General features: G+C 36.4%; 1 protein-coding gene across 1 annotated transcript in view; it reads left to right on the top strand.

The window, feature by feature from the left end:
• Nucleotides 1-27,011, top strand: part of gbe1b (glucan (1,4-alpha-), branching enzyme 1b) — a 1,026,151-nt gene that overhangs the window by 606,103 nt on the left and 393,037 nt on the right. Inside the window, exons 8-9 of the mRNA XM_051926986.1 lie at nucleotides 7,712-7,827; nucleotides 12,044-12,171. Of these exons, the coding sequence (XP_051782946.1) occupies nucleotides 7,712-7,827; nucleotides 12,044-12,171 (244 nt within the window). The remainder of the gene's footprint in view (nucleotides 1-7,711; nucleotides 7,828-12,043; nucleotides 12,172-27,011) is intronic.

Genomic DNA, 27,011 nt, shown 5'->3' with positions numbered 1-27,011 from the left:
CTACAAACACATACATAGAAATCATATTGTGTCAACACAGTTTATAAATAACAAATGCACAGCAATCTAAAATGACAATCAGAAAATTAAATTAATCATGTCCAGAACCTGATAAATAAACACCATCACTAATACAACTGTTATTACGGCCCACCTGCAACAGTGCCACAAAAAGCAAAATCAGTTGTCTGCAAGGTAGCATGAAAGTATCTCATTGGGCCAGCTTACTAGCAGAGGGAACTCACGGTGCACATAATTTACACATAACACTTGGGGTGTTCAGTGACATTAGCTTATGACTGTTCAGAAAGTGAAGCAGGAATAGCAAAACTGTAGTGTTTGGGTTGAATTTCCATTGGGTCCTTTCCTACTAGTTGTCTCTGATGATGAGGCATTTTGCATGTGAGTAGTGGGAAGCACATAATGAAATTTGTCATGTATTTGGACTTAATCGCACAAGGTGGTGTCTCTAATGGTATCACAGGAATATGAGCCCTTTGATCCTCTTCTCATTTCTTTTATATTAAGAATTGAACACACACACAACTAAGTGTAACCTTTGCTCCTGTGCAAACAAAAAAAAGCTGGAAATGGTGCAGTGCAGCCCTCTACTGGTAGACCAAAAATACAAATTTTAGGATTGCAGGCTAAGATTAAATAATATGTATACAAAGATCCCAAGCATTCCACACAAAGAAAAAAATCAATAACACAGTAACTAAAGGCCACAGTCCATATTGTTTGTGAATCCTTTGCAGAAACCTCATTTTGGCCACGTAAATGTGTTGATAATTTTGCCAGCTTCTATCCAGAGATTGTGGCTATAGCTGAGGATGGTTATTGTCAAGTACTGTATGTAAGATTGATGAGAGACTGATGGAGTCTTATTTAGTTGAACACAAGAGAAGATAATAAGAGTTTCACAGTCACTAAATTGCCTTCTTTGTACATTCTTAGAGTGCAGAAGGATACCCCAGAACACACCTGACATCACTTCTGCCCCAATCTAAACTCCATCCCTTCCATTTTACCATATATAAGGAATTCCAACAACGGGAAGCGGTATTCATTAAAACCAGCAGCTCATAGAAAGGACACTCTAAATTGTCTCTAAATTGTCTTTGAGGGTGGATTAGTAGTTGTTGCTTTTTTCTCTTCTGACAGTTAAATGAGTTTTCCTGGTATGAACCCCAGTAGCTCTGATGGATATTTGTGCATTACTTACACAATATATAGACTGACCAGTAAAGCAACAGCTTTGTCTGAGGACTTGGTTTCCAGTGCAAAACCATGGTCTAGTATACTGTAAGCAAAATTGCTGTTGCTGTGCAAGTTACACTACCAATTTCAAAATTATGTCTAAACTCATTTGTGAACTAAGGCCCCAAGGTAATTGAACTCCTTGGGTTACCTTTTGGAAACAAATTACTCTTCTGTGAGAAGATTGTGACCTCAGATTTGAAGAGGCTAATTCTCACCTCAGTCACATCATGCTCATCTGCAGGTCATTCCGCAGCATACTGGTGATCACAATCAAATGTGGTCAAGAGGGCATTATATGCAGATAGCAGAGATGCAACCCTGAGATTCCCAAAGTGGTTCTCTAAAAACCCAAGTTGCAACTTGATATAATGTCTAAAAAATTAATTAATAGGAATATGGAACAAAACTCCACCTAACATGTCAGAATGTTTGTTACTTAGAATATTTCTGTAGCACCTTCAAGATCTACTGGTAGCTACAAGCCTTTTCCAGCTCAACAAATTACATTTAGACACAGTTGTTAGACTCCCATGACCCTTCCAATACATTTTCAAGGACCGACAGTTCTTCCACCTTTCCTGGATGGAATTGCATATTGCTATTCCTCTGTTCCAATGTACTTTGTTGCAAATGCATGGCTTTGAGAATCCCTGAAACATGGTTTTATCCAGGACTACCATACAATTTCACTAACAGTTCATCACTTACATTCAAATTGAACCAAATATTCAGCACACTAGTAAATCGGTGGAGAAGCTGAAGTTGTTGCAAGTAATCTTGGTTTGAATACAGACTGTTGTCTTGTCATAACCTAGGACTGCATTGGTGGTAAAATTCGAACCTGCACTGATGTTGAATTTTGAATGATTTTTACCAGTTTGTACCATAGACAACATGAATATGCTAGATATTATATTTGTATGATACAGTACAGTCATATGAAAAAGTTTAGGAACCCCTCTCAGCCTGCATAATAATTTACTCTACTTTCAACAAAAAAGATAACAGTGGTATGTCTTTCGTTTCCTAGGAACATCTGAGTACTGGAGTGTTTTCCAAACAAAGATTTTTAGGGAAGCAGTATTTAGTTGTATGACATTAAATCAAATGTGAAAAACTGGCTGTGCAAAAATATGGGTCCCCTTGTAATTTTGCTGATTTGAATGCATGTAACTGCTCAGTACTGATTACTTGCAACACCAAATTGGTTGGATTAGCTCGTTAAGCTTTGAACTTCATAGACATTGTGTCCAATCATGAGAAAAGGTATTTAAGGTGGTCAATTGCAAGTTGTGCTTCCCTTTGACTCTCCTCTGAAGAGTGACAGCATGGGATCCTCAAAGCAACTCTCAAAAGATTTGAAAACAAAGATTGTTCAGTATCATGGTTTAGGGCAGTGTTTCCCAACCTTTTTTGAGCCGCAGCACATATTTTACATTAGAAAAATCCCATGGCGCACCACCAAACAAAAATGTCACAAAAAGTATATGTAATGAAATATAGTGATCTTCTAGTTTCAATTTACTCACAGTTTACTTACTCAGTGTGAAACCTGGGCCTGTTTAGTTGAACACGACGCTGATATACACGCAGGAATTGAAGAAAGACACACACGAAGATCTTCTTCAACAGCTCTGAGTCTCATTTTTTAGTTTTTATAGCAGTCATGCTTAAAAAGCCAAGCTCGCATAGGTAGGTTGTGGAAAATGAGAGCTTGGCTGAAATAGCTCTGCTTGCCAAAATGTGGAACTCCTTGGCAGCAGTCAGCCAAAAACTGTGCAAAGGTAGATCAGCAAAGCTCAGCTTTAAACAACGATTTTCTCTCAGTACAGTTATTTCCTCCTGCTCCTGCAAAGTCATGTCCTTTCCAACTGCGGTTGAGCTATATGGGTTCCTTAATGACCTTCAGTTCTGTATAAAAAGCTTGAAGCCAGCATCTTTCTAGTATTCTCCTATTGTTTAAGAATGAAGGACATCTAAGAGCATCCACAGTTGTTTTGACCTGGCCAGAGGCTTTTGCTTTTCTGACTGAAATGTTGGATGAAGGTGTGTGCTCAGCAGTGATAGCCAGGGTAAGAGGGGTTTGCAGAAATGACTCTAGTTAAAGGATACAGTTTGTAAAAACTGTGTGAAGAGTAGTATAATATATGGGAGTGAGATGTGGCTGATAAAGGTGGAACATTCAGCAGTATTGGAAAGAACAGAGGTTACAAAGTTCTGAATGATGTGTGGTGTGTCATAGAGTGAAAAGACGAGAAGTGCTGAAAGACTTGGTTTGGAGGGAATTGGCATAGTGCTGAAAATAAACAGATTAAGGTAGTTTTAGCATGTGGATGAAAAGGCAAAAAAAAAAAAAAAAACAAATTGGATGAAAAGGTACACCAAAATGGAGTTGGAGCGGTAGAGGCCTAGAGGGGAGGCCAAAGCAGACTTGGCTGGATGTGGAGTCAGACAATGTGAATAGAATGGGAATTGCTTCAAAGGTTGCTCAGGATAAATATTTTGGGCTAATCTGTAAACTCAGAAAGTGGCTGTTAAACTTTTGAAATTTTTTTTTTCATTTAAAATAATGTATATTTAATATATGCATATTATATTATTTTATTTGTAATATATTTGTTTGCAAGTGAATTCAAACTTAACTGTATTTTTTGAAGTAAATGGAATAAATGGTCTTTGACATAGTGTTTAAAATAAAAGAAGTATTAGTTCCATTTTGTATTTAAGTTCCCCACACTATAATTGCATTTCTTGTAGTTCTTGACTAGAGGTAAACAGGCTAAAATTTATTTCTGTTTAAAAAGCTGATTTGTCTGCACCATTATATGGTAATTATCCTCTGAGTTAAATGGAGAGTGTGACTTTGTGTTCAAGAACAATAGTTTCTTTAATTTTGAGAATTTCTTTGGAGAACAGATCAGAATCCCCACCCTCTAATTACAGTGCATCTTTCTTTATGCCCTGAAAAATTATAAAATGCTTTTTTTTTCTCCAGAAATTATAATGTGTTGATTCTTGTTTCTTTTTCCATTTAAACTGCACAGTTAAATTATTTCTTGATTGCTTTTATTTCACCAGAAACATTATATTTTAAAAGAAAATGGCTACATTAAAAATAGATGTTAAGAAACAAGAAAGTGATGCTTTGTCTCCTAGACATTTTTAACAAATGTGTAAATAACAAGGATGGCATTTTGCTGTTTTTAAATCAATGATTGATTTTCTGCCCACTGAAACTCAAACTTACCATTATCCTGACTTTTCTTCTCCTTTCATGTTTAGAAATAAACATCTGATCTAGCTGAGGCTATGAATTTAGAATATTGTCAGCATATTTTGAAAGGGTTTGTCATTTAGGCTGACGATTCCTTCATACATAATTATTAGGATTACTGATACTCAGGGATGGCCTTTTTTGTTTTATAGGTAATAATTTAATTCAATGGCAAGTATATCTTAATAATTGTTTGCATCGAATACATAATTTATTCTCCATTCTAGAATGACCAGAAGTAGTAAAAAATTAGTATGGATTTGAATAATTTGTTAAATGTAATTTGTGACATAAAATTTTTAAAATACATTTTTATTTAAAGACAATGATTCCATACTAAATAAGAAGAGCCATAATAATACTAGAGAAAAGGTTTCTGGAAGTGGGAATACTGTGTTAGTGTTATATTATGGAAGTACTAAAATTCAAAAATCTCAAAAAAATGATTGCATTAACGCAAACAAATGGAAATTATTACTCGGTGAAATAATGGAACAGCGAAAAGAGATCAAATATATTGTTCGGATTTAAACTATAAGTCGGAGACTTGTAGATTGTCTAATTTGTGTTGCCATCATGGAAAAGTAGTGTTTCTTTCCAATGAAGAGGCGTATCCGCGAGAATTAAAACATTTGTTGTTTGGTGAAAGTGAAATCCACATACGCGAGCAGCAGAGACGGAAAGTGGCTGGCGCGTAGCGCAGGACGGGGGGGTTTTCGAGCGAAGCAAGCAGGGGACAAGCCCCCTAGTATTTCCAGAAAAAAATGTTGTTTGTCCAACTTGGGCTGAACCAAGCATCATTTTTAATTTCTGACTGCTAAAGGTAGGCATACCTTTATATTTTTCTTGCATGTATATAACCTGTTTTCCATTCTTGGTCTAGTGAGTTAATGGTGCTTTCCAATCCATCCATCAGTTTTCTCAAGCTGTTTATCCAGGGCAGGGTCACAGGGAAGCTCAAACCTGTCCCAGCATGCTTAAGGCACAAGGCAGAAACAGTCTTTGGAAAGGGCAACAGTCCATTGCAGGGTAAACGCACACACAAACACAACTCTTTTGGCCAGTTTAGCCACCTGACCTGCATGTCTTTACACTGTATGAGGAAACAAGAGCACCTGGAGGAAACATGGATATGGGGAGAAAATGCAAATTCCATGCAGGGACCACCAGTCTCCTTGTTGAGAGGCAGCAGCACTACCACTGTGTCACCGAGCTGCTTGAGATGTTGTGATCTTTGCAGACTCAATGGAGGCTCTGATTGGGGCTCTTGAGAGACTGAGCAAGGTGTCTGGGATTGTGAGTGTCCTGGATAAAAAACAAGATCCAGGCCTTTAATGACCACTTGGGTACAGCAGTGTGTCTGTCTGCAGAGAGAATGTCAGTCTTTTCTAGAGGTTTACTTACCTCGGCAGTGACATTCACATCTCTTCCTATGAAATCAGTAGATGGATTGGGAGAGCATGGGGGTTCATGAGGTCACTGGAAAGGGGTGTGTGGTGCTCCTGTTATCTCTGCAATAGAATGAAGGTCCATGTCTTTAGAGTCCTAGTGCTTCCTGTTTTGCTATATGGTTGCAAGACATGGACGCTATCCAGTGACATGAGACGAAGACTGGACTCCGGTGTACTGTGTCTCTTTGGAGAATCCTTGGGTACCGCTGGTTTGACTTTGTGTCAAATGAGCAGTTGCTCACGGAGTCCCGAATGAAGCACATTACCTGCATTGTGAGGGAACGTCAGTTACAGTACTACTGCCATGTGGCACAATTCCCAGAGGGTGATCCGGCTCACAGGATCCTCATTGTGCTGAGGACCCAAGTGGCTGGACCAGGTCAAGGGGACACCCATGTTACACCTGGCTGCGGCAGATAGATGGTCATTTCTGGAGAATGGGACTGGACTGCGTGTCTGCCTGGAGGGTTGCCAACCAGGATCCCAAGCTGTTTTGTCATGTGGTGGGTGTGGCACCGCACTGTACCAGTGCATGCTCCCCGACCTGACCTGTTCAGAATGTTTGGAATTTTGCAAGAATTCATGAATGTAATTTTAATGTAAATATGTTTCTGGGTTTATGCAAATCAGTTCTGTTCTGTTATCATATACTGGGTTTGTTTTGAAAAAAAAATAGTGATGCTATGTCTATTCATGTCTCCCATTATGAGATATGTGACTTGATACTGTACATGTACAAAAAGGTGTCAACATGTCAGCAATTTAGCAGATGTTTTGTACTGTATTTGCTGTCAGTAAAAGACTTGGCTATGCATGCATGTCTTCCTTGAAGAAAGCAATGCACAGGAGCCTCTATGTATCGCTTCCAAGAAAAGATCCACTCTCTACAGAAAGGCCATGTTTGTATGGGAGATGCTAATATTAACATTCATGAACCATGAATAATGTTACCTAATCATTTACCCAGTAGGCAAATATAACATATTCCTATGAAAGATTGTGGTTTTCAGAAACTTGAAGTCCTTGAAAAATCTTAATCACCATCTTAAGTTAGATAAATTGATATTGATAAATATCATTGATAAATAATGGCATATATGGCATATTGTAATAGTTATAGTTTTTTTCAAATGTAATTGTTGGTTAACGTTACATTTATTTTGAATAAAACTAAGTTTGCTCAGTAATGTCCCCATTAAAAGTTCTGTTAATTGTAAATATTCATAATAGGATACATTTATAGTTCAGTGGCACCACTTTTCTATCTATCTATCTATCTATCTATCTATCTATCTATCTATCTATCTATCTATCTATCTATCTATCTATCTATCTATCTATCTATCTATCTATCTATCTATCTATCTATTATATCCCCTGTAGCCTCACACATTATCATAAAACAGTGCCTGTAATTAAGTAAATGATAATTTTCAGTTGTTATTCGTTTGTTTGTCTTATTTTGTTTGTTATTTATTAATTCTCTCATTTGATAAAATACACAAAATGATAAACTTGAAGGGTTGGCTTCTGCCCATATATTTTCATATAGGAACTTAAGCATTTATAATATTAAGTATGAGTGTATTTATATGTTAAGATTATCTAGAGAGTCGTTTTTTGAAAGATAAATATCATTTAGTAATTTATACTGCATATAGGATGGTTTTTGTAGGGAAAAAAAATGACAATCATTTCTATTTCACTTTTTTTTTCAATTTAGCTGGGAGGTTTTGAGATTTCTGCTGTCAAACTTGCGTTGGTGGATGGAGGAGTATAAATTTGATGGTTTCAGGTTCGATGGAGTAACTTCTATGCTTTATCACCATCATGGTCTGGGTAAGTATTATATAATGTGCATTTTTAGATTTATGTATACATGACACAAGTGAATCTTCCATTAAAAAGAAAAAAATATTTAAAGCTGATAACATTGTCTTACTGTTTATAGAATTTCATCCCATTTAACAGACTTGTTTTTTCACAGTTAAAGGGCACCTATTGACTGATTCACATTACTAAAATGGTTAGTTTTTCTTCATGCAGTAAATGAAGTGCTTTATATACTTCCATTAAATTTCTAACCCAAGATCACTTATCCAGTTCAGTGTAGAAGGGGGATGGAAAAAAGTTAGACTCCTGGATGTACCAAACCATGTGTTGGATAGCCAGTGACATTAATTAACCGAAGTATTGGGAGCAATTCCCTGTACCTGACAAAGACCCATGGCACAGTTTAGGAGTAAGTGCTTAAGGAGGACAGGACCAAATATCAACCACTGCTTAATTTGACAGCTGCAATGCAAGTATTGTTTTGTCAATTTATATAGGTAGGTGAGTGGATTCTTTAGGATAAAGTCAGGACATGACTTTTTATGTTTCATAATTCACTACAATAGTTATAATAATGCAAAAATGTAAATGTACACACACATCTTATTTTCCACTCTCATTAACACTGCTGTCAACATGTTTTCTTCTTTTTCACTTTTGGAGATTATTTTTTCACATTACATAAATTGGTTTCTTTCACTAATTCAACTGAGATTTACTAGTTTTCTCTATTTTTCCCCTTCACATGTGTCAGCAAGAGCATTAAGGGTTCTTATACCAGCCTCAGATGAGCCACATCATTAATTAATCACTAGGCACCAAGAAGAGCAAAAGAGCAGTTTTGGTCTTTATATCCATCTTACTTCCACCATTTTTTATGGCCCAGTCAAATGCTCCAGCTCTCCCAGCCTTTCTCTGGTAATGTCCCTTTCCACTAGTTTTCCTGTCCCCTTTTCCTAGCACAACCTCCTAATTCACTATAGCTTTGTTTTGTTTAAAAAAAAAAAAAGTTAGGCTGCACTATTGTTCAGTCAAGGGATGTTAGAGAGAGGAGGAGAGAGGTTGGGAGCCAGCACCGATACAGTGTGTTGTCATACCCATCACATGACAAACCACCTCAGTTTCTCAAATTTGGACTCAAGTGCAGTCTTGCAATGGGTAACACCTTGGCATCACACTAGTTCGGATGGAAGGGAACAGTGCAAATTTTTTTTTTTTTTAAACAGTGGCTGGAATGCCAATCCTACAATCAACCCCGAGTTCTTCCTGCAAGTTAGAGGACCTGCTTGCAGGGCTGGATGCAGGTTAATGTCATACCAAGGGTGGAGCAATTGTAAGTTAAGGAGGGCTTTGCTCAAGGGTCCAATGGAGTGGAGTCACTTCTGGCATTTACAGGATTCAAAATGGCAACCTTGCCAGATTCCTAACCTCAAAGGCACCACTCAGCCCCCTAAGAAAATGGAACAAATGTAATAGAAAAGGATGTTAAATTAATAATAATTATTAGATAAAGTATTAATTGAAAGAAAAATGAGGCAATCTTTGCAAAACAAATCAAAGAAAATAAAATCCAAAAAACAAAAAGCACAGAGCTATGACCTGTCACCAGGGTTGTAGCAAGGAATTAATTTTTAGGGCGGGAATGAGAAAGTACATGAATCAAAATTGTGTTTATGACCAAGTTATTTTAAATAAGAAGACAGAAGTTTATAGGTAATGATACTCATTACTCATGGAGCTAGAGTACCGTAACATGTTGCATTTTGATTGGCAATGTAAGTAAGAATTTCAATGTACTCTGCACATATGTCAATAATGATCCTAAACTCATATAAACCAATCAGTTGGAACCGTCATGAAATATATTTTGATGGTGTTTGAAATCCAAAATCCAAACCATATAATATTTATATCTATTTTTTCTAACCACGTTACTGAGGGAGTATGCATGGCTGTGAACATGAGGTGTACACCTGCTGACTCACCAAAAGAAAATGCTAAGAAGAGTGGGTAAAATGCCAGGTTGCAAAGTTGATACAGTATATACCTAGCCAAACAAATGTACTGCTGTGATTAAAGCAAAGGGTAAGTCCACAGAATGTTAAAGGACTTATGCAGTTTAGACATTGGAATTATTTGTTGTACTTTATTATACTAATTTTAAGGTTTTCACTACAATCAATAATTTAAAAATTAGTAAGAGGTACAGTACCGTGTACATATACTGCCCCACCCATCTTGAGAGCAAATGAAAGAATAAGATTTAATATACATTAATCACTCAAAGATTCAGCAATATGCCAAAGGTTAGCAATGGTCTGATACACTCAATTTATTTAGGATTGCATTAATAAATGCCTATCAGATTGTAAACATCTCTTTTATTGTTTCTCATAAAGTGAATTTAATTTGTTTGTGCGTTAACTAAAATATAACAATTTAAATCAATGTTAACGCTGATACACCCAATTAGGTATAACTACCAGATGGACAGAAATCGTCTCATTTAACATACAGATTTATTTCTGTTACATTTTTTACTTTGTTAAATTATAGTTTCAGTTTGTCTTTGCTGCACTTATATGGCTTTGGCTTCACTGCTGTTGTTCATTATATGCCTTGTATTGGAGTCAGAAATGAATTGCATTTTATTAGTATATGCATGACAAAATACATTCCAATAAACACTGCCAGTGTGCGAGTCTTTATGCCCAATTAGCTTTTGACTAAGTTTCGTAACAGATATTTGAAATTGTTTTCAGGAGGAGACTTCTTCTCATGACGTCACCTCCACTTGCTTCTAAAGTAGTTTACCTTCTAAGTCTTCAATCACAGGAAACAAGACTCATTGTCTTCTCTTATTTATTTACAAAAAAACAAATACTTTGAAAATAAGCACAATCTATTTACATTCTAAACATAATAACAACCTCTGTAAAACACTTTCTTTCTTTTGTGTCTCACATATTTTCCACATTTCCACATCAGTCTTCTCATGGAAAGAAAACTGCTTCATTAACTGCTTTTTTGAAAAGGAAATGTCATGAATTTACTTCCTTTATATTTCTAGTACAAGTAATGATGTACTGTACTGTATAACCTTTTGTTTTAGATAAAAGGAATTTATAAGGGTGGAAAATTAGCAATGCTCAATCCACTTTAATTTGCCAATAGCTAAATATTTGCAACCATGTTCAATTATGGGTCCATTAGATAAATTGATGATATTCTTTCATTTGTAACACAACTTTAAGCAGATGATACGGTTCTCTTTACTGTTTTCTGATGAATTTATTTTTATATAGATGATGTTTTAGTTAGACATAAGCGCTAGACAAATAACCCATCATTTATCATGGACTGGGCCAGCTATTATTTAATTGCTTCCTTATATCTGCTATGTTTATGGCTCACAGATGACACTTTAGATTTAAGAAATTTGAATCTTGCACATATATTTCCAAGCAGTATTTGGTACTGCACAACATTTGGAAATGAATTTACCGAATATGTACATAGTAATAGAAAGATTTAAACTCAATTGGACAACCTGTGTAAACAATGCATATTTAAGGCTAATGTAGATGTATGTGTTTATAACCATAATACTGCATTGATTTTTGTACTAGATTTCTTCATGCACGCAAATGTGCCATTTCCTTCATCACCACTGGACTGCAAACTTTAGATATTTTTGGTATTTATGTATTATCATCACTAATTTTTACACATGGCCAAATATATGTCACTTAGTCTAGAGCAGCCTCAAGAACAAAATATAAACTAAAAGTTTTTGACATTAGTTTTTGAAAATGAATTCTCAATGAATATAGTGTTTACTCAAAATATTGTGTATAAGGAACTATGTTCTGATTAAATGTTTAATTCAATAAGGTGTTACATAAGCATACAAGTATTTATACAAGCATTTAAGCAAGTCACATGCATACAAAGAATCACGTAAGCCTACAAGTTATTCATTCATTTTTTCAAACTTCTTTTGCACTCACAGCCGTTAGCACACTGCATCCGTCTCATACTACAACTTTCTTTTCACGAACAGAAGGATATTCTCTTAAGGCTAGTAGATCTTATATGAAATAGCAGGAGCTGCATAATAAAATTGGTCAATTAAATGTGTAGAAACATAAATTGTTTATAACCCTTTTAAAGCCATGCAATGTTATTTATCACTTACACGTTTTTAAACTTTTACTTCCAGGTTTTGGATTCTCAGGAGACTACTCTGAATATTTTGGACTTCAGTCTGATGAAGATTCCATACTTTATCTCATGCTTGCTAACAACATACTTCATACTTTGTATCCAGATTGCATTACAATTGCAGAGGTGAGAAAAGTTCTTCTTCCTATTTTTTCTTGTTGTTATTAAGATTCATACAGTATTTAAAGATATAGCTGTGTATATAGTTTATCTGTATGTATGTTTAGTTTTCACACCTGGTTTATTATTGGTTCTTTAATAGGCAGAGTTGCTGTCTTTGTCCCATTTTTTGGTTTGTTTCATTTAATAGTAAAATCTCTAATGAGATCAAATCACATTCTTTCTTTAGCATTGTGCTTTTAATCCAAAACTCATCTTCATAGTTTAGAAAGCACAGCCATACACACTTGAAATTAAAGTGGAGCGTGAAGCTTAAATCAGGGATCTAATTGATTCTGCAGTCACCACAATCACAAATGGAAAATGTATATGCTGCTGACAGTATTTTACATCTGTCTTTTTCCTCCTTTCTTAAATACATGCACTTCAGCCCTCACAATTTGCAATATAATATTGTGACTATAGCTCTTATGCTTCCTTTTGTATTTATATCTTCCAGTTTATATCTTGCAGCTTCTTTGGAAAGGTTTTCATTTTGCTAGTTTAGACTAGCCTGCATCTTGAAAGCAATGTTCAAATAGCTAATAATATCTAAAATAAAGTGTCAGAGCATAGACTACTCTGAGTGAAAACTCTAGCAAGAGACTTGACACAAACAGAGCAAACTGTACTTCAGAATTAGTTTACTGATTTTGAATATTGTTTTGTTCTGGTGTCAAGTTTGTTTTTCTATTTTAACATGGTCATGCTTTATAACAGCATTTTGTTTTGGCTTCTTGTTTGGTTTTGCCTTGTTAAAGTGGAGAAATAGAAAAGAATAATCAAGTGTAACATCTATGTTAATCACCCTGACAGCTTATCTGCTTTCTCATTAAAAGAATATGATTTAAAGTGTATGGCTCTTGTTATATTTTTTTTTAATACAATATTGTCTTAGTCATGTGAACCTTTCAGTCTGGATTTGTCCCACTCTTGCCTATCACTAAAATGTCATTTTACCAGACTCATACTTTTTTTTTTCCTGGGAGTGGTGAATCTGTATGGTGGCTCAATGTAAAATATTCAAACTTGTCTGGGCTACATGGTTTACCTAACTACCAGGTACTCACCGACAGACTCCACTCTTAGCCTGGTCCCATTTTGTGGATCCCAGTATCCTTATTCTAATTTGGCTCTTTTTGATTTGGTTGAGCATTTCATGGAGGTTTTTAATAGATTTACTTTGTCTTGGTGGTCCCTTTAGACCAGTTTGCTTTGAGCATACATCACAGTCAAATTCCTATGGGAGTAAATGTGTAGCATCCAATTCTGGTTTCAAATACTATATATAGTGATGTTGCAACTGAGATGTGTATGCTGTTACATTGTCTGTAGCATTTGAAAGGACTGACTTGCTAACCATAGAACTGCTAAGAATGGGAAAGGTACAGTAGGCTTTGTTGACGAAGGAAAGTATAAACTAGGATACATTGCTGCATTTTATTTCAGTTATTTACGATGGATTCTGCTCTCTCATATACAAGACCTGCTTTTGTACATTTATGTTTATTGTTAGTTCTCCTCACTGACTGATGTGGCAGGGTTAAACAAGAAAAAAAAAAATCCAAAATACCTTCCATTACAGATTTCATGTAATTTTTAGGAGTGTGTCAATGCTAGAATAAAATTCTGCTAATCGCAAATTTCTCTCGTCCGTTGTGATAGATGGGCATCTAGGATAGAGCTCCACTGGTAGCAGTGTTATTTTAGTTAGTCAACCCAACAGGATTTAATTACAAGTATTTATAAGCATGAGCAGCAGACCAGGGGTTCAGAAAGAGAAAGAAAAGGCATATAAGGCTTCATTAAAGTTTAAAGTGGGCCCAAGTTCAAATTCACGGTCTGCCAGAGACTGACTTAGAAGAGACAGGCGAAGAAACTGATCTGTCGGGACCTCATGCTGCAGCATTGGCTCCAATTGAATGCAAAAGTGGGGAAAAAAACTGCTAGTGAGGTGGGCAGTGAGAATTTGTCGATCTCGGACAGATTATTGGAACTGAGCATGGCCTCTCTATCCCCGCTATCAACTACTACCAACACCCCAAGAGAATCAACAGCAACAACTCCAACTGGACTTGAAACTCCACCATTGGAACACAGAGAAGGAGGAAACGAACTGCCTGAGCTAAAGGTAATGATTACTGCACTTGAGGGAATATAAATGATATAAAGTGTGACATAAAGTAGGATATACACAACAGAAATGACAAGCTGCTTCAGGATATAAAAGACCAGGAGGTATGTTTATGTAATAATTTTGCTGAAATCTTTAAAGAAATTCTAGCAAGAAATGATGAAAAAATACAGGAAAATAAGACTAAGTTTGAGTATAAAATTAGTTTACTTGGTGCTCAGGTGGAAGAAGTTAAGCAAATGTTTACAACTCATATTGAAGAGAAAACTGACAGCAACTACTGTAGAATCTGAATACAAAGTGCTCAATGATAAACTAGCTGTGCTGGAAGATAGATATAGAAGGAACAACATCAGAATCAAAGGTCTCCCTGAAAACCATGAAAGTCCAAGCCCAGTAAAATTCATAGGTGAACTATTCTCTAAAATAATTGGAGAGGACTTTAACTTGGACACTGAGATCTCAGCAGCATACTGCATACGTGGATTGAATGCGTCAAAACCGAGAAGCCTGATTGTTCCATCCAACAAACTACAGGTTAAAGAAAATTTTATAGAAAGAGATTATACTTGAAAATAACCACATTCATATTTTCCCAGATTTCTCCCCTTCAACAGCTGCTAAATGAGCCACATTCTACAGCATTAAACAGTGCTTATGCAAAAATGAAATCAGATGCAGCCTCTTGTTTCCTAACTAATTGAACGTGATTTTTGATGACCAATTATACATCATCAATTCTCCTAAAGAAGCAGAAAAAGAGCTAAAAAGACTGATCCCGATGGTGGTGAGGTGTCATATTGTGTCCTGGTAATGCTAAAAACATTCTGCTTACAACTTGATCTACAGGCAGTCCACGGGTTACGTACGAGATAGGGACTGTAGGTTTGTACTTAAGTTGAATTTGTATGTAAGTCGGAACAGGTACATTACTTTAATAAATGTTATTGTTGACCGACTGTAACCAAGTGCTCTGCCAATGAATGATGGAGTTTCACCTCTTTCTGACCTTTTTATTATTTCTACTTTTCTAATTTTCAATGGTGATGGTTTTTCTCTACTTTACTGTAGCACCAACACTTGCATCAGATTTGTGTTTCAGAGACATTCTTGAAGGGTGAAGACAAAAGGTTAAGATGAGCTCTTTTGTACAGCACTGTATACGTTATCACAGCAGATTAGGCACCAGTCGTCAACACGTCTGATGTATAGGGTGGTCCAGATCTAATTATGCAAATTTCATTACGCTATAACTTATTCAGTTTATTACATAGAAAATCACCCGAAAAATCCCGGACCATCGAGAAGTGTGTGAACTGACGACACGAAGAATTGTCCTCGCCGAACTGGAATCATCCCCGCATAAATCAAAGTCATCCAGACAATCTGGATCTGCAGAATTAGATCTGGACCACCCTGTACTGACAAGAGACAACTTCCTGTTATGTACGTAACAGTACAAGCAGGCTTGCTATTGAGAATGAATGGGGGCAGTGAGGGGCGGTTCATCACCAACACACATCACAGTCACCTCCACTACAGTATGCTGCCTGCAGTGTCCCGCCGCACCACCGCCCCCATTCAACACTCAGCCATCCGAGGCACATTACAATGCTACCCCCTGCCTCCCCGTTCACCCTCAATGGCCTCTGTTCAGCCACAACAGGGTCACCACTTGCAGTTGGGGGCAGTCAGTGAAACCGCTTGCCACCGGGAGCCGCCCGACAGACACTACACTGCACGAGCAGCGAAATCGACCCCCTCCAGCCTCCGTCCAGCCACCGCTTGCAGCGTCCCTGGGCCTAGGATGATGGAGCGGCAGTTACTGAGGCGCATGTGTCGCAGCTGTGGCCCCGTTCGTATGTTGTAGGTCGGGTGTCCGTAACCTGGGACTACCTATATTTGTAATGCATCATTTGCTGTAACTATACATTCTGTTTCCTTTTTTGACACTTTTTTATTTTAAATCTCAATTTAGAAATTTCTTCTTTTAAATATATGTATATGTTGATAATCACTAAGTAACTAGTTTCTTTTTACAGTGTTACTATTATTTTTTTTTCCTTTATCTTTTCATCTATGGGGACTGTTTAACGTCATACACTAGGCTTATTGTATCTGAACTGTATTATCTTAAGTTAGTTCAATTTCCAAGGGGACTACTTAACATCATAATCTAGGTTTATTGCATCTGGACTGTACTATCATAAGATATCTTAGTTTTAACCCTTTCTGCACCACTGCTGGGTGTTTGTTTTGTTTTAGAAGTTCTCTATCTCATGGCATGTTGGAGGACTGGGACTTTGTGAAGTGTGTTTTAGCCTCACTTGGGGAGGGTTGGGGGAGATAGATAGAGAGCAATTTACTTCTTATTTATCCTTTTCACCCTATAAGTGAAAACATGATGATAGACTTCATTGCCACAATATTGTGATGGTGGCCCTGCTGGAAAGCCTGGGAGAGAAACTGTTCTGAAAGTACTCTCTCCCCCGGTCCTTCCATACTCTGGGTGTCCCGGCCAGCTGTGCTCTACAAAATATATAAGACCCACAAACTTCCGTACCAGCAGTCCTGTGGTGTAGTGGGTCCACAGCTCAAGTCAACAGGGCCACTTTTTAAATAAGTAATCGGTGCGGGGGGGCGTGGTAGTGTGGCTGGAGCAGTTCCCGGGTGAATTCATGATTTTTTCCGTTTTTACTGTTTTAATAAAAGCACTTTGCACTTTTTGCACCATCCCCTTGCTTTGTTGTGCCTCACTGTCCAGCTCATCGGTGATATTACCGATGGTGTTGGGTTCAAGACCTCCCAAAAGCTGGATAGGTGCATGGAGTAGATCCCGCATCGTCACAAGTCCTCAATGCACTAGCAGAATTTCAAAAGATACCTGAATTCAAAATTAGTTTGAATAAAAGTGTGCTTTTTCCAGTGAACTCTCTAGCAAACAATATTAGACCGCACACCTTCCCATTTATTTTATTAGATCAGTTCAAATACCTAAGGATAAACAAGTAAATATAAAGATCATTTTCAACAAAGTTTTGCTGTCTGCATGGAAAAAAGTTCAACAACATGTAAACAGATGGTCTACCCTCCATTTCACATTAGAAGGTACAATCAATACTGTCAAGATGGACCTCAGATCATCCCCATATACATTAACAAATCATTCTTTAAAAAATTAGATTCAATTATAGCCTAATTTATTTGGAATCTGAAACATCCACACATCCAAAGGGCAACTGTACAACAACCTAATGCAGAATGTGACATGGCTAACTTTAAGTTTTATTACTGGGCAGCAAATATACAAGCTATAAAGACATGGGCATTGATACAAATTTATGAGTATACATAAGCCTGGTCTGTAATCGAAATAAAATCTTGTTTTACTTCTTTATATGTCCCGCTTTGATCCCCAGTAAATACAAATTATCTTCTATATACTGATAATATAATTGTTCATTACTCACTCAGAATGTGGAACCAATGCAGGGAGCACTTTTAGACAGAAAAGCACCTATCTGTTGCACCATTACATGGTAATCACCTTTTTCTACCCTCTCAAACCTACACAGTATTTAATGTTTGGAAAATGTCCAGGACTGAAACACTTAGAGATTTGTATATAGATAATGTCTTTGCATCTTATGAACAATTACGCTTCAAATTTAACTTCCTATCAACACAATTTTTCCACTACTTTCAAATCAGAAACTTTGCTAAAAGGAACCTACCCAAGTTTGCTGACTTCCTACCCATTCCTATTCTACAGGTAATACTAATCAGTCTTGCAGACATCAACAGCATCTCAACAATATATAAAAACATATTTATGTCTGTTCCTTTCAAAGATCCCAGATAATGATGGGGAAAGGATCTTTTACTTTACATCACTGAAAACGAGTAGAAGGCAGCCATGCATAGAATACATTCCAGCTGCATATGTGCAAAGCATTCAGTCATCCAACTTAAAATCTTTTATCAAGCACATTTATGTCTTTTCAAATTGTCCAAAATGTACCCAGGCCAAGATTCAACAAGTGAACATTGCAGTTTAGCTCCTGCCTCACTGGGCTACATGTTGTGGGTGTGCACCAAATTGACATAATTCTAGACAAAAATCTTTGAATGCCTATGAGACAGCCTTGATGTCATAGTCACTCATAAACCATTAACAGCTGTGTTTGGTGTACTCCCAGATGGGCTTAAAGTGGAGAAGGACAAGATGATTGTAATTGCTTATGCCACACTACTAGCACATAGACTGGTCTTGCTCAACTGGAAGAATACCAGTCCAGTCAGTGGATAACTGATGTTCTATACTATTTGAGATCGGAAAAAAAAGTAAATTCTCACTTAGATGATCTGTTCAAAACCTTTGTAAAATATGGCAAGATCTAATTAATTAAATGTTAGAATAAGCATTTATATTGTGGGTAGGATATTCTCCTCTCTGCTCATGTTGTATTCTTGCTTCTATTTTTTTTTTGGGTGGAGTGTTGAATTATGGTTTGTAAAGTTTACCATGATTGTATGAAATTTGTTCTTCAAATAATATCCATAAAATTAAATTTTAAATATTCTGCTAACATGAAAACTAGGAAACTATGTGTTATGCCTTTAAATTAAAGATATGCAGAATGTAATTTTATCTAGTTATCATTTAATTGCCATATATGTATTAAGTAGTGAAAATAACATATCTATTAAAATTTTTTATTTTTGTTAACTGGATTATGTTACTTATAAGGCCTGGAAGTAACTGGGTTAGCCAAACCTAGTATCGCAAACATCTTTTTAACACAACTTTCTTTTGAATTACTTATACTACATAAACTTAATGCAAATGCAGACTTAAGAGAACATGATACACAATTGGTTAAATGAAAAGTTCGGTATTTTTTTAAGTTCTTTGCAAACATGTTATATATGATTTTGCCATGCAAAATTGTGTTCTAAAGTTAAACATTTTCTATTAATCTTAAAAAATGCATAGTCAGTCCTGGCATTTTCCACTGATCCTTATGGTACATGAGGCATAAAGCATAGCAACTTACTGTACGTCCATTTATCAAGCCAAGAAAGTTGTCTAATATTGATCCGCATCTTGCAATTATATACACACATTATAAAATAACTTATACATGTAATTATTGAACAAAAAAAAAAAATGACATTCTGCTATTTTAAAGAAGACCACATGCGCTGTGCGTGCTACATCAGAGCTGTTTTTTTCCGCAGTAACCTTTCATCTCCCCCACAGTGTGTTTTAACCTCAAAAAACAAAATCACAATAAACTCTTCAGGCCACAAGGCTGGATTTGCTTCCATATTTATGTTACAACTTACACAAGTGAATAGAAAATGTATCCTTACATCAAGAAAAATAGTACCAGGAATATATAATAAAATGATTACTTCAGGATCTCTTTTGTTGTCACAAACATACTTTGGAAACACATAAGGTGTTTTCTTTTATTGGAAGTCAAAGATGACGTATTCAGTGAAACCTCATCCCCCATAAGGTTTATTGTAAAATGCCAGGACTGGTTTGGAAGAAATTTAATGGGCACCCCTTACTGGGTGTTCCGTATGGGCAATAAATGCACGCAGGAGTAAGCGTCAATCATTATTCTTTATCTAAATCTTGCAAGAGGCATCACATCATATCTTATTAGCAAGTGTTACAAAGGAAAAGAGCATCCTCTGTGCTATATTTATACAATTCATTGATTAGATCACAACTCCAAGATATTAATTACATAATCAGAAAACTTTTAACATGATTGGTTACACCCAGTTGCTAATGGGGCATGACAAACATTGATACCTTAAATAACCACAATTAACTCAGTCCACTTGGTTGATTGATAGTCCTGTCACTTTAGGAGTATGTGACTTTTTAAATGCGACCCTGAGATTTTGCTCCTTTTTCTTGTTCCCAATGTTTGTTAGACAATGGTATAATTTTTATAATCCAGCTGGGTACATCAACAGGAAACATTACAATACAACAATGTCTATGCCTTACATAAGACCTTCCCTTTAGCTTTTATATATTTTTTGCCATTAAGTCACTAAAAAGCCTTTATCATAGTGAATAATAAAATAAAAGCTTCAGCCTTTAAGCAATAACTCAGAAGATAAAATATGAAACACGAGCACAAACTCAGCAGATAATAAAGTTGGCTTCTTTTAACAATTATATGGTGACCTGCTTGGTGCAATTTGAACCAGTGTGCAAATTCAACTCTTACACTGGCTATGTATTTTTTTTTAATTTATGATATACTTTTAACTTTAAAACACAATTTTGCATATCAAATGCATATATACCATGTTTGTGAAGAGATAACCTCAACTTGAAAAATACTGAAGTTATCCTTTAATATATCAATACAATTAAACAACCATTAGACTCATTGTTAAACACTTTGAAATGATTATGATTGGATAGACACAGGAAGAAGTTTGGGGGCAGCCGCACATATACTTGAATTAGGCTGCCAAAATCGAAAGGTTGGTTCCATAGAACAGATCTCAACAGACTTCATTCCAACAATAGAACAATCATAAAAGGCAAAGATGGGAGTTCTAAAGCCGGGCAGGGAAAGTGATGTTATCGGGGCAGGAACCGGAAATGATGTCATCAGGCCTGGAGCCGGAAGTGTCATCCTCAACTCCTGGCAGAATTTCCAGTGGTTGGTTTGCCGATGAAAAAGAGGGAGCATTAATGCACCCTACCACCCCTTGCTCTGGCATGGAATTATCACTTTGTGAGCCCTTCAGCTGCCTCCCATGCTCATGTGTGTGACAACACTCAGGCTATAAGTAGTGTTTCAGTACAGAAGCATTATACAGAGATATTTTGTCAACAGAAGCCTTCCGAAGGTATTTAGACTTGCATGGTCTTGAACAATGTTTCAAGAATATATCGGTATGTTTTGGTGTTTCAGCTGTCATGCACACCAAGCATGGTCTGCCTTACCAGCCGGGGTAACTTATTGTTTTTTACCCAACTATGTGGCCAGTTCAACAGAAGGACAGGGGGAGACTAATCACATGGACTGTTTGCTTCTCTGATACAATAGGTGGCAGTCTTCCTGGACTATGGTGCCTGCCTGGATACCTGCAGAGCAGGCTGGGAATTGTAATCTCGTGAGACACCCCAGTTGTAGCCCATGGGTGCCGCCAGAGGGAGCTGCATTAACAAACTGTCCCTACTTTAAAGAACTTCTGCCTGACCTGAAAGCTCTTCCTGGATGCAATGTGGCAGCATCAGAAGTACTCCTGGGTCTGGCATTAAAGAAGCAGAAAAAAAATATGAGACACTGAGAATATGAAATGCACCATATCTTTAATAATTTGAAATAAAATAATTTGAAAGCAAGAAACAAGTGTGCTAATATTAATAAACATGGCATAGATGCTTTATCTATACATTAAATGTATGCATTGTTCTCTTTTTCATTCATTTAAAGTACAAGTGTAACAAATTTTAGCTCGTGGTCAGAATAATTCCTTATACCAGTTACACATACTGTGCACCTGATCCCTAAGTGCCAAGTTAAAATGAGAACCATCATTCGCCAGCCTAGCTCAGATAGATTTTTTATGTGGGGGCAGTAATATCGGCTCTATAATATATTTTTATCTGATTTATTACACTTGAAGAGCTAAACTACCTGTGTATGATATATAGTTTCTTGCTTCCAAATCCACAGACACGTCTACCATACATTCTAAATGAATACACTTCAGTGCTTTGAAATAATTCACATGTGAGTGAAAACAAAATGTTTGTAGAAGAGTTGCTAATCTGCGGTGATGAAGATCCAGGAAGACAATAATGCTGTTTTTTTTTTTTAACTTAAACCATTGGTCATATGCAGTGAAACAGAAATCAGTGTTCTGCCTAGCTTCCTCTGTAAGAGATGTAAAATACAGCATCTATTATATTAAATAAATAACATATTCTTGTTGTATAAATCATTGTAATTAAAGTTGTCTGATTCTTTATCTGATTATTTTGTAGTGACTTCCTTGGTTTAAATGATCAAAACTGTTGACTCTAAATATTACCGCATTAGAAAGTTTACCAATAATAGAAGGATATTCAGCCACTTTATCTTGTTTGGTTATTTAGTGTTTTTTTTTTATTCTTCTAATGGCCTAATCCAGTTATTTTTTTAAGCATATAGTAACAGTGTATCTCCTTTAGTAAAATTACCATGGGCACAGTTTTTCTCCAGACTCCTAGCATTCTCATTTTAAATACTAATACGGTCCATTTGTGCTGCTTTTTAATAGTTCTTATAATCTTATAATAAAACTAACATTTGTTTTAGAATCTCGTTGCTATGGCCAACGTCTCCCATCCCATTTTACTTCAAAGTCTAATCTTGTTACACGAGTGTAAAATTTTGAGTCCAACTCAATTATTTAATTACAGAATCTGTTTATTCCCCATTATTATAAAGTTGCAGGGTGCTGCAGCCTATCCCACTACCACTAAGCTCATGCCAAGTAAACATTTCCAAACAGGATGTCAGCCCACTAAAGGATATGCAGTACTAATGAAAATCCCCCTAAATAAGGCCAGTGTAGAGTCACTAACTGCCCTGATGCTTATCAGTCTGGAATGTGGGAAGAAACTGTGGTACCTAATAAAATCTTAGGGAGTGGGTTAATTTTAACAAAAAAAAAAATTGTCCTTTTTCAAATTCAGGTCATTGAAGTTCAAAGTACACATTCAATTGAACAGTTTTGCTGTTTCTCTACATTTAAATAATTTTGCTTTTTTCCCTCTTTTAGCAAATATCCATCCATCCATCCATTTTCCAACCCGCTGAATCCGAACACAGGGTCACGGGGGTCTGCTGGAGCCAATCCCAGCCAACACAGGGCACAAGGCAGGGACCAATCCCGGGCAGGGTGCCAACCCACCGCAGGACACACACAAACACACCCACACACCAAGCACACACTAGGGCCAATTTAGAATCGCCAATCCACCTAACCTGCATGTCCTTGGGATGTGGGAGGAAACCGGAGCGCCCGGAGGAAACCCACGCGGACACGGGGAGAACATGCAAACTCCACGCAGGGAGGACCCTGGAATCGAACCCAGGTCCCCAGATCTCCTAACTGCGAGGCAGCAGCGCTACCCACTGTGCCACCGTGCCGCCCTTAGCAAATATCTTTATTATTAATTCAATGACAAAGTGTTATTTGATCAAATATGCAACGATACATTATTAACTCTGGAGCAAAAGGAATAGGGACGTGCTACTCTCACCATAGCTTAAACCACATATAAGTGGAACATGAGGAGAATTTTGCCTGTAATGACAAGCATGAAATTTCAAAATTAAATGAACTATGTGGAGTTCTGTACTTGAATTTATTTACCCCTCATGTTTTCATCCGGTCTCTGCCATTTTAATGGGTTTATAAAGAGTAAACGGTCAAGACAGGCTGTGGAAGTCTGGAAGTTAACAGCTTTGCCATTTAGCAGCAGAATTTTCAAGAGTATTTGTTATGATACCTGATGTTAGTTTAGACTAGGGTTTCCAACACGTCGCTCGCGAGCTACCGGTAGCTCGCAACCCCTTTCCAAGTAGCTTGCCAAAGGGTTAATGAATCCTACATAAATTTGAAAACTTGATTAGTCAAATTAGGGGTGGGCGATCTTTCCAAAAAATCATATCATGGACCTTTTAACACAAAATCACGATCCACAATCTGAATTGCAATCTATCTTTTCAATGTGGCCTACACTTAAGAGAATATCCGGACTCAAACTCATCGAGACCTAAGTAACAGTTTATTTTAAATATCAAACAAAGTTGAATTCAATTGTTCTCTTGTTTGCTAGCTAAGCAGAGTTAAGGAGCACACCCCGAAGCTGGCGAGTGAGTGAGGAAGGCCCATCCACTCGGCCCGCTACCTTTTTCTCAGATTTGCGCAAATAAATCTGTACCACAAGTGAACTATGATACATAGCGAAATAAGAGAAGTTGCAAAATCAACTGGAATGTTCAAGCAAATTATAGAAAAAAATCCGATCTAAATCCGTTAAGTAGTTCTCTCGTGAAAAGCGGACAGACATTGGATTTTATATATGAACCTTCAAGATAAAAAAGTCTCAACAGCATTCTCAGCATTTCTTGAGCTTAGTAGAGCCAGATAATTATAAGAATCTTCACCAAGCAGCTCTGAAAATGTCTGCTTTGTTTGGGTCTACATACCTCTGTGAGTCTGCCTTTTCTGACAGGAATGTCAGAACAAGACTGACAGATGAACGTTTAAATGACTCTATAAGTGTAAACATAAGTGGCATACACCTCTCTTGTTGACTCCATGCAGTGCCAGTCATCTGACTAACTAAAAAATACATCACATATGCAACTGGACATGTGAATACTCTTGTGAAGTGAAACTGTGACATGTAACAAAATTACAAATGAATAAGGAATATCTGTGTATTTGTAATTGCATTGTTTTGTTTTGACAGCATTCGTGTTTTAATTTAATAGAGTGAGATACACTAGAAAATGCATAGATATACAAAATACACTTGCAGGTGAACTAAATATTTTTTTGTGATGTTTTAATGCAAAATGTGCGTTGTTGACACCAACATTTTGTAAATGTTCAGGCAAAACAAGCTTATTCAGTTTGTTTGGGTTGAAATAAGCTATGAGAATAAACGTTAGAAAACATGATAGCTCTCAGCAATTCTCATTTTGTAAAAGTAGCTCTCAGGGGTAAAAAGGTTGGAGACCCCTGGTTTAGACAAGCCACCTTGAGTTTGAAGTGAATTAAAAAAAATATTACTAACATGCAAAATACTTTTTAGCAATTTTTGTGGTGCTGTACTTATGAATAAACCAAATGTCAAAATCAAAACAGCATACAATACAATATATTCAAACACTAGTTAAAAAAAATTGCACAATTTTTACTGTGTATTTGTTCTAAATAACCAATGACAAAACCTGTCCATTTACATCTATGCACCATATGTTTTTCATATTTTATACTCAAATTAGTGAGGAGGGATTATGGAATCAAGGGAAAGTCAAAGATGGATCAAATATTTGACTGATCTTGGTGACTGCTTTAGAAAAGCCACCCCTGTAATGGCATATAATTGTTGTCTAATGTTTGCCTAATGGTTGCTCCTAGCCTAGACTAATGTATATTAACCATAGATGTGTTACAAAGGCCAATAAAGACAGCTTCTCTGGTAATTTAGGAGTTCAGTAATTTCAATATTTCACTCTTCAGGGAAAGGTAATTCCTTACCATGGATGTTATAGAATTTCTTCATGAATACACTAACTGAATCAGTAAAGGTGCTGAGACATGACACTCCTTTGGGGGAATGAAAAAGATAACAGTACTGCTTACTTTAAATTTATAAATCTGAACAATCTGGTTACATCCCAGTAATTTTTCATGTTTCATTTACATGCTTTTACCATGTGAAACTCTGATAGAGAATTGAGGGTAGGACCCATATTCCTAACCATGAAATGAGACCTGGAACTCTCATAAAAGACTAGAGAAATTTGCCTCAGGGGTTCTGAAACCCTGTGCATTTCAGTGGTGTAAGGGATGCCCCTGGGAGGTGATGGGCTTTCTGATTTCATTAATGCTGATTTTAAAATTGTTTTTAACATACTGTCTACCTCTCACTGAGCACAGTGGGGTTGAGGAAGGAACTTGCACAGATGTGTCAGAAAACATTTTTATTTAACACTAGAATAAAAAAAAAAAGAGAAAATCAACTTGTTATATACTTCTTGATCTTTTGGGGTAAAGATTTAAACTTATCTTACAGCATTAACCCCAAAGGAAGAATCTTGATTGACCACAAACGTTTTGGTATTTATGAAGGAATAGTTTGTAGCTTCTCCCCATCCCAGTGGGTCTTCTTTATCTATATTCAATACCCAACTGACAATCGCAACTTAGACAGAAAGCGTATCCTTCTCAAGGGTGATGCCTTCAGCAAAAGGGATAACACAGAAAATAATCAAAGAGAGGAAGAGGATAAAATATTTCTCTAAGCTTTCAGATGTCTTATGATAAAGTGTGTTGCTTTACCTTGCCAGTTTTACTATCTTCATCATCATCTGTCTTACTCTACTATGCATCTCTTTTTTTATTAACTACAGATTGTTAATAATGTCTGTAAAGCTTGCTGTAATTTTAAACAGAAGTAGGTGGCAGGAAGTGGTCAACTTGATTTTAAAAGTACAATATTAATATTTAAATTATACATTATATATGTACCACACCATGTTCTCAACTAATTTTTATTTTCAGGTTTATGATTTCCTATACATTTGAAATGTTTAGATAAAGATAGTGGTACATTATAAAACATTAAAGTGTTAACGAGTACAGGTAAGTATTATATCTACAGGACCTAGCAACTGACTCATTACATAAAGCACATAAAAATAACAACATACATCACATAAAAAGTAAGAAAGATACAAAAAAGTATGTTTTCAAACGGAAAATAAGAACACACCTCAGAGAGAAATACATTCATTTTTATTACACAGCAACAACATTTATTTTTATAGCACACACACATGTAAGACATGTAGCTTTATAAGAAACTAATGGCAAAATGGCACAAAAAAAAAAAAAGAAA

This window comes from Erpetoichthys calabaricus, chromosome 4 (genome assembly GCF_900747795.2).
Source record: "Erpetoichthys calabaricus chromosome 4, fErpCal1.3, whole genome shotgun sequence".
NCBI lineage: Eukaryota > Metazoa > Chordata > Cladistia > Polypteriformes > Polypteridae > Erpetoichthys > Erpetoichthys calabaricus.
Note: the sequence above shows the minus strand (reverse complement) of the source record. Positions and strands in the feature narration are given on the sequence as shown.